This window comes from Notothenia rossii (assembly GCF_949606895.1).
Source record: "Notothenia rossii genome assembly, chromosome: 2".
Taxonomy (NCBI): Eukaryota; Metazoa; Chordata; class Actinopteri; order Perciformes; family Nototheniidae; genus Notothenia; species Notothenia rossii.
Window position 1 is genome coordinate 17,499,858 of NC_136904.1, and position 9,644 is coordinate 17,509,501.

General features: G+C 44.1%; 1 protein-coding gene across 1 annotated transcript; it reads left to right on the plus strand.

Moving 5' to 3' along the window:
• Window positions 1–74: 74 nt before the first annotated feature.
• atxn1l (ataxin 1-like) lies at window positions 75–6,857 on the plus strand. The gene is made up of 3 exons (XM_079662945.1): window positions 75–198; window positions 1,527–2,701; window positions 3,434–6,857. The coding sequence occupies exons 2-3, from the start codon at window positions 1,649–1,651 to the stop codon at window positions 4,871–4,873; spliced, it is 2,493 nt and encodes an 830-aa protein (XP_079519071.1). The 5' UTR covers window positions 75–198; window positions 1,527–1,648; the 3' UTR covers window positions 4,874–6,857.
• Window positions 6,858–9,644: the final 2,787 nt, after the last annotated feature.

Below are 9,644 nucleotides of genomic sequence, written 5' to 3' on the forward strand. Positions count from 1 at the left end.
CTATCTATCTTGTCTATCTGTCTATCTGTTTATCTATCTTGAAAAAAAACAGGAAATTGAATCAATTTGGTGACGTCATTGGTGAGCGCCTATGCTGGCCTTCGAAATGGGCTCGACTCCTTAGCCTTGATTTCTTCAATTGTCCCTCCGCATATCAACTTTTTATAAAGAAAAGCCTCTTCGCGATGACATTTGGAGGTACGTGCAAACAATGACTCAAAGCAGAGCCATATTTTATAGGCATGTCTGCCAATTGCCATGTTAGTTATGAAGACTGAAGGCAGTTAATGTAGCTTGTTGTAGCTGTGTTAGCCGTGGAGCTAACTAGCCGGAACCTCTGGGCTGGTGCCCAGAGATACATTACAGAGAAAGCTTAACTGTCTCATATACCATTATTTATCATTTGAACTCACTTATACGTTTAGTGTTCGTGTATTACATGTCATTCTGTCACTTTCAATTGTTTATGCTAAAATGACGACTCGAATGTGCTAGCTAACTTTAGCTAATTCAGCCACTGTGCTAGCTAACGGTAAACATGGTTACTCTAAAGGGAAGTGAAGCGGCGATTAGAAGAAAACTTTGACATTTATAAAGCAAAGGTTTCCTATACAGTGCTGTTCAGGGTTTTGTCGCAGTAAATTTTTTTACTGAGTATTCTGGACAGTGTGTTAAATGAAACCAGGAACAGACTCGAGTCTGAATCATAGACAAACACAGAGCTGTTCGAAGTTACATTTAGCATAAATAAGAACTTGCTTCTCTTGGTATTACTTCCAATGACCAAATTTAATGTTATTATCCACATTTTTCTGCTTAATGAGCGCAGGAATGTACACCTGTCATGAAAAGGACAACAGAAAACAGTTGATCAAATTTTCGTTTGTTTTTTTACGATAGAACAATCTATATAATTACAGTAAAACTAAGAGGTAATAGCTGAGAGGTTGCTTATGCTTTATTTTCTGGTGTACTTATTTTGTTGTGATTTAACGGGATGGACGTCCTGCAGCTTATGCTGAACAATATCTTAGCATCATACATTACAAAAGAGAGGTACTTTTTGCCATTTCACATTTCTGATGTTGGGAAAGCCCACGGTGTTTGAACCTCCGGTGGGTGAGTCATGTAGGCTCGTGCTCTCCACCCAAGCTTTGCTCAAACTTGCGAAACTTAAAATGAAACCCTAGTCAAGATGCCAAATATTTCTGCATTAGCTATATTTTGATTGCTGGATTGAGAGTAAACTATACTTTACACATCTAGAAATAGTCCACTAGATAGAGTGATACAGCAGAAAACTGTTGGATTGTTTGACATATTGAGAAATCATTATATTATTCAAACTTGTATTCATTCTCAAAGAAGAGTTGGTTTAACAGACACATACTATTTATGATACTATCACTGTAGAATAAGATAAGATGTATAGATGTGTGAATTTGGGGCTGGAATCACAGGTCTCATGGATGATTCATATTATACAATGATAATAAGATCCTGTTTTTTTTTGCTTTTTGTTCCAGGTGAATTGGTAGACAAGGTCAGCCAGTTGATTTCAACACTGGTTCCTGTGCAGGCTGACTGGCTTGCAACTCTCACTTCCTGTGCAGTACAATAAAGCGACTTGCTTGGTCAGAGGATTGCAATGAAACACGCTCAGGAACGCAACCAGGAGTGCCTGCCTCCTAAGAAAAGGGACCTCCTGGTTTGTAACAGCAGTGGAGGGGCAGGAGGAGCCGGGGCTGCAGGGGGGGGCAGCAGCGGAGGTGGCAGTAGAGCTGGTGGAGGTGTTGGAGAAGATGATTTGGTTTCCATCCAGAACTCTGCAGCCAACAGTGACACTCAGGGAGGATCACCGTCGGGAGAGTGGCTGCGAGCTCAGCCAGGGCTTCATTATGGGATGGAGAATTCTGAAGGCATGCCAGCAGTGCCAGTTGACCAGTACAGTATGCTGTACAAAGTGGCTCTTCCCTCTGTCACCTACGCGCCTACCAGTCTTCACCCAGTGCTAAGCCATATCTCTCAAGCCTACACTGTACACTCCCCTCTCCTGCAGCATCCAGGCCTTTCCTACCCTCCCCTTGGTTATGCCCAGATTCCGCATTCCTCTCTCCAGTTTGTCAGTTCCCCTTATGCAGCCGTACCTTACGCTCTACCGCCTGGCTTTGTCCCGGGATCATTAATCTCTCCCTCAGGCACCATTCCTCAGTCCCATGCTGTCTCCCACCTTGTTCCCTACCCCTCTGTCTTACCAGAAGGTGTTGTTTCCCCACCTCCTCAGGCCCAGTTAGCCACTCATACCTTTGCCAAAGTTTCAGCATCAGGTGGCGTCCCACTGATGCTGCCCTCAGAGCAATCTGCCCAGCAGCACCTTGGTGCTGTGGGAGTTCTGCCTGCATCAGAGCTCGGCTCTCGAGGGATGCCACTCTTCTATCACCCTCAGGGCGCCAGGGCGGCCACCAGAGACTCCCACAGTCTCCAACAGGACAATGAGCCAGAGATGAATGGAGGCGATAAAGAGCAGGGGGCGAGGGAAGTCATACTGGACTCTGCGTACACTGCCAGAAATGCACGTCTGCTGCAAGTAGCATCCAACTCTGCAGCCCAGGAGTACAGCCAGGACAGAGGAGGGCTGAACCGACGGCTGGAGGAGAGGGGCTCCCCTGGCCAGCGCAGCAGCCCAGACAGCGACCTGGAGGTAAGACACACTGATAGTCTCCTCATTAGACACATGATTCCTTGTCAATCTCTTTTCCTAACTTTTAGCAGTAGATGGAGAAATATGTTTTTTATATACAGACTTTTCCATGGGAGGAGATTAAGAATATCCTGATTAACAAGGTTAATACAAGCTTTTCCCTGCTCCTTTCTGATGATGTGTTTATAATATTGTCACATGTTGCAGCTCGTAGTTCTTAAATAATTGTGCAACATTATTATTGAATATTCTAGAGTATGTTTCTTAACTGTATCTCAGTATTTGAATGACTCAGTCGCACATGTTAATATTAGACTCGCTTCCTTCCTTAATTTTGTGCTGTGGTTCCAGAAATCATTTGGTAACCGCTCACACACAATTGCCACTTGGTACCTAGGCTTTGTTCATTATGTTTACATGGAGGTTCACAGTAAAGAAATACCAAGTAATGGCCATTGCAAGCAGCTGCAGATTCTTATGATCTTAGGACATCAAAAAAAAAAAAAAACCGGTATGGCAGAATAATCGTACCTTTTTATTTTTAAACAAAAAAAAAGGTTTGAAGGATGAGATGAATTAAATGTATTTCTACCTTTTTAGGTGCAATAACATGCTGTGACTCAGGATGCTACTGTGGGATGATATTTGGATGTGTTGGGAATTGTGTAATAAAAAAAAAATAGTTTGTTTCAGCAGAATGAAGTGACACATATTTCTCTTATCTACTTCCAGGTTCAGCAGGTGGTTGGCCGTTTGGCTTTCTCTAGTCAAGTGCGGAAAGAGGTGTCCTTTGCTCCTTTAAACCTCTCTCAGAGAGCCAGAGATCTCCATGGAGAGAACACAGGCATGATTTCAGGTCGGACTGCGTTCCCCACTCACACTGCGAGTTACAGTGATCCCAGGATGGCCGCTCTCCAGCAGCAAGCAGGACCACCCGGCCACGCTGTGGTGCTGGCCAATGGGCAGCCAGTTCTGATTCCCTTAGAGTATCACCTGCAGCACCACCCCCAACCCCCCCAGCAGCAACACTACCATATACAGTCAAACAACGCCTCAGTCGCCATGTCCTCCCCTAACCCAGGCTTTAAAGCCTCGGATTCTTCAGCCAGAGTGTGCCTCCTTGAAAGGGTGGAGCCAACCCCAGCCCAGCAGCAGCCCCCTCAGCAGCCCCCTGTCCAGCCAGCAGCGGATCAGGCCTTAGCTTTGAGCCACGCTCCTGCCTCGGCTCCCAGCAACCCGTCTCACTTCATGAAGGGAGCCATCATCCAGCTTGCTACTGGAGAGCTGAAGCGCGTGGAGGACCTGCAGACTCAGGACTTTGTGCGCAGCGCCGAGGTGAGCGGGGGGCTTAAGATCGACTCCAGCATGGTGGTGGACATCCGTGCCAGCCAGCAGAAACCAGGTCTGGTTTCGCTTCACTTCACTGTGGGGGAGCAGCAGAGCAAAGTGACCATCGACGTGCCCCCGGAGCACCCCTTCTTCGTGTTCGGGCAGGGCTGGTCGTCCTGCAGCCCCGAGCGCACGGCGCAGCTCTACGACCTGGCCTGCCACCCCCTGCAGGTGGGGGACGTGTGTGTGTCCATCACTCTGCAGCAGCAGCCTCAGCCTCAGCAGCAGAAACAACCGCAGCACCATAACTCACAACAACAGCAACAACAACAACAACAACAACAACAACAACAGCAGAACATGTCCAGGACTTTAAGCAAAACCAATGCTTCATCAGGGCCTGGTCACCAGCTCATGGGGCCCCCTGCCCCTCAACAGTCCCGGCCTCCATCTCATTTCAGGCTGGACCGCATCCACAGAGAGAGACAGAGGGACGGTGAGAAGGAGGCTGTCGATAAGGAGGAAGCCACGCATTACGGGGCCGCTGGGCTCTCTGAGTCCCCCATAAGACAGAGTAGGACCTCAGCAGAGCACCCCAGGAGCCACAGCAGTTACCACCTGCACACAGAGGGCTCTGCTTTTGCAGGGGCCGGGCTGGGAGCAATGCAGGCTGCGCTAGGTGCTTCTCAGAGACGCTGGTCCTCACCTGGCCTCCAAAGATATGGTATGAAGGGAGACGAAGGGCCACGCCCTCAAATAAGCACCTCTGGCCACACGAGGCCCTCGTTCATCCCCCAGGAGGTCAAACTGTCCATTGAGGGGCGCTCTAATGCAGGGAAGTAGCATCACTTTTGGTAGCACGTGAAAGAGTCTGACAAGGAGAGAAAGAGGAAAAAAAGTGCGAATGTAGCCTCAGATTGTTTGAGATTTTGCACACCTAGATTATACAAACATACAAGACCTTTGTCTATCTGGTGAGAAGTTCTGGTTTGTTGGGTTGTCACTCAGCCAAAGGACACGAGCCTGTGGTTTCCCAACCAGCTCCCGTCTGACAGGGAGCTGACGAGCTGAGTAGAAAGTATGTAGCGGATCCGATGCCCACCATAGTCCTTTGCACACTGCATTCCTCTTCCTCCCTCCCTCCTTTGTCGCCACTTCCTCATTCCCATGCTTGAGCTCACCATCACATTCAGACCACTCTTGTTTCCTTTTTGACCAAATGGTCTCTTTGGAAGACCAAGGACTATGAAGAATGTGTTGGTAGCAGAGTGAAGCTCCACCTCGGCAGGTTCTGATGTTTTTTAAAGATCCCAGCCAGCGATCTTTCGTCTCCTCCATTCCTAAGATCCTGTTTTCTTCAGAAGCATTTACCCAAAAAAGGAGTGCAGTTGCTGACGCAGCGGCTCCTGCAGTGCTGTTGGCACTGTTGACGCTAACTGTCAGGTTATGTTACATTATGCTTTTTCTGGCATGAGATAAAAAGCCTCTGCTGTCGGCAGAGATAGCCTCTCACCTCCTTCCTTTTCAGGAGGCGAGTCTGCAAAGAATGAGATCCTCTCTCAGGCGAAGTGTGGCACGTCCCACTTGTCTTACAATCGAAATAGTGATAAATCAATCAATGTGTCTGTTCAGCAATCAGTTTCTACTAAAAAAAAAAATGTGCTCATGCCCTCTGGTTTAATCTATGTTTGTGAATGTATTTGCATAAAAGCCAGAAATTGGAAAAATGCTTTGTTCTCTATGATACGTAGAGATATCCTGCATTCCAGTATCATCAGTGAGAATATCCATAGTGTTGTCCTTTAGAAGAATCACTTCCTCAGCACCACCCCCCCCCCTCCTCTATATACCTCAAAGCTCTCCCCACCAAAAGCAAATGTGTGTTTTTCAGAGGAGGCACTGGCTGGTCCGCACCAAAGCCACCTGTGAGAATGAGTCATGACCCTGAATCCTGCATGTGAGTGGGTCAGTGATCAGGTTTTTGTCTTTGCTCCGTTAACAAATTAAAGCAATATTTGTTTTACAGCACCCGGCCGTACGGCTCCCCCCCAGGGAGTCTGTCATCGTGGGCTGTTTTATATCCAAGGTGTCAGATCTGACCCTTTTTTGAACCCTGACCTTTAAAGGTGATGCACTATGTTGGTGTTCCTTCAGTAATTCTACACAAGCAATTATGCATGACCAATTTCTCAAGAGCTCCTTGTAGAAGCTTCTCTTTGATTCTCCATCTCACTGATGATATTTTATCTCAAGTGCATCTCCAAGTTGTGATCATTATCTTGTGTTTAACAAACACGGTCCTTTGCTTTTGTACTAGGGTATATCGTATCCAGTGGATCTTATGATTGTCTTGGATGATGTCACTCATTGATTTCACACTGACCTTGTTGATAGGGGTCACAGTTCAGTAGGTGTTTGTCATTAATGAAGGGAATATGTTTAAAGTATTGTTGCCGGTGTTTTGTGGTGAGAGCGCCAAAAGAAACTGACTTTCTTTTTTTTTTAACTCTGTTTACAAATTAGCCAAGATGGATGCTGCAGTTTCCTCCTTCTGACAGATGTTCATCCTTTGTCACTGGAAAATCCAAAAGGGTGAAATTGAATATAAGTGCAATTAGACCACACATTAAATCATTCAGAGGTTTATAATCAGACAGCATTCCTCACGCAGACATTCCCATTGAAGAGTAAATCACACAGTTCCCTTTTTCCTGAGCTTTAACCTCTGGGGAAACATCGGGTCACTTCTCATGCGTTGTGTTTCTTGGTTGTCAGTTCTGTGTGGTTTTATTCTGTCCTTCAGCCCCATAAAAAAGTGTTGTCAGTCTGTCCTCTCCAACTCTCATATTCTCCTCACCTCGTGGTTCTCTGAGTTAACCGCCTGACCCTCTGTCAGCAGGGGAGGGGGGGGGCGGGGGGGTCCACAAAGACACATCAACTGTCTTTATACGCAGCTTTAAAGGACAGGTTCACATTTTTTGAAAGCCTTTTAAAACTCGTCTGACATGCCCTGTAGATGTAGATTGCCCTGTTACTCGAATCACTTTAAAAAAAAAAATGGCTCATTCATTATAAATAGTAGTGTTACATAACGTGCTCTGTCATTTTAGGCAGTCCTCACTGTTGCGACCTGATTGTGTATTTGCAAGAGTCTGGTAATAAGATGCATATCACCATAGAGGCGTTACACTTCAATGTGTCGCTATATTGAACGGCCAAGTATTGGGATTTCTAATATATCATATTAGGAAAACTATCGTCTAACGAGCACACGGCCATATGCATTGATCTAAGTAAGCATCAGAACAGTGGGATTTGTATATTATTGTAATACTCAAGTATCAATATGTTTTTAACCCTCTCTATTGTATTAATCTAGGCGTGAAAAATGTGAACCTTTCCTTTTTAAAATGCTCGGCAACGGGGGTCGAAGTCAAGAACACGTCTAACCATCAGAGGCTCATCACATCTGGTTCCTGCTGTAAGCAATATACATCAAGCCTGCAAGCGTCTCACTCAGTCGTGGCATCTTCTATGCAGTAAACTCAGTATTCTACGCTTCATTGTCTTAAGTTCAACTCTGTGAAGCAGTAGGGCAGATGCAGTCATTTGAGTCTAATGTCTGGTTATAGAATTTTGCTTTTAATGACCTTTTTGTAATACACACCAGTATTTAGCTTTGCTAGTTAATTTTTTTTCTCGGTAGTCCCTACATTCCTATAGTCCAGGAAGCTTTTACTGTCGGAGAAACAGCACTCGAGTGTCACTCATTTTTTTGTGTTCTGTAAGCATTCATTTTGCCCCAATCTCTACACCACTTCAACATTTAGTTCATCACAATGCATTTGTTGGGGTTTAAATAGTGTTGACCCCCTGTTGACCCTCACCGCAGATCCTCCTGTTCTGCCTCGAGCCTTTTGTGTTCTTGTTCTTTTTTTAGCAGTGTCAGCCACGTTAAGCAGAAAAGCTTCTTCTACCAAGATGTCCGATAATTCGTATTCACATCACTGATCGTCTGTTGCTGTAAGTAATTGCACTAAACCCCCTCCTTTTACAGTGTTTTCAACTTCTAACTGTTGGTAAATTGAAGAGTTTGAAAATGTAAAGCACACAAAATCACAGAGAAATTGCAGGTTGCGTGTGTTTCTGTAGATAGCTGCTTTTTTTTCTTTTTGTATAGATAGCTTTGATGATGCTTGTCGATAATGCCTTAAACTCTGCTTTGTACAATGTGTGAAATCGAAATAATGGAATAAGGCTTCTGGTAAACGTGCTGTTCCCTTTTGAGACTAAGAGCAAATCAGAAATGTCTCGCTCTGACACTTTCACGCTTCGGAGCACAAATCCATATCTCTCAAAGGGTGGCGGTGTATTCCTTTTTGGGCTCAAGACAGTTCTTCTATGAAACCTGCAACTTTGTGTTAGCGTGCCGTTTTTCTTCTTCTTTATAAATTCCTTTACATTTTTAATACACTCTTTTACTTGCCTTTAATTCCTGTTGTGTGTAAATGGAAGCTCTTCTCCGCACTTTTTACAAGGTGTTTACAAGTGTCAGCAAAGAAGGGCACTCCATTATTTCCAAACACACGCTAATGTTGTTTTTATGGTTGCACAAGTTCAGTAGTTTTTTTTTACCCTTTTGAATTAATGGATAGTGTTTGATGTCCCCCCCCCCCCCCGGAGTCTCTGGACAACAGACTCTAGGTTTTTAGTAATAGGAAAAGACAGATGGCGCTCCATCGGTGGTGATGTCATGGTTTATCAAGTCTTGTGAGGCTGGCAGTGGGGATCGTAACTCTTCTTGTGAACTACTTCCTGTTTGATCCGGCATTTAATGCCAAAGGGAATCTAGGAAGATTTAGGTGTTGCTGATGTCCAGTTAAATCGGGAAAAACAAGAACGGTTCAAAGTTTTTAGAGAAGTGTATTTTCAGATTTATTTTTGGCACAAGGCTTTTTAAGTGACGTGCAACTATCAAAAAACAGCATCTTTTTATTTTTTAAAATGCCTAAATCTGCAAAATATATGCAATGATGTAAATGTAACATTCAATCCTCAAGTATAATCCAGGTTGTTGAACTTTGTATAGTGAGTTTTAATATCGTATGGCCGTACCAATATGTATTGATCTTTATCAGAAGCCTTAGAGTTGTCGACCGAAAGTGCTCCCTTAGAATACCCTACACCTACCTGACTTTAACAAAGCATTAATATCTCTATTTTGTTTCATTTCTGTTTGTACGGTTTTTGAATAAAATAGATTTGTACTGTATATTTGTACCTCTCTGTGAACTACTTAGGGCGGTTTTGTTTTTGTTTTGCTGTTTTAATTCTATGTACTTTAAGGACACAAAGATATTGTATTTTTATTGTTACAGCTAACTTGGAGACATTGCATTTACCATGTTTGTTAAGTAAACACAATATAATATATATATATATATATATACAAATATAAATATAAACTATTATCCAACCTGTGTGCTGCGTTTCTTTGGTTGCATTTGTGTGTTTTGTATGTACTTCTCTTTATAAAACCATGATAATGCTGCAGATGGTTATGGGGGAATTCATTTAGGTTCTTAATACGGGTTAGGGAGTTTAAATTAGATTT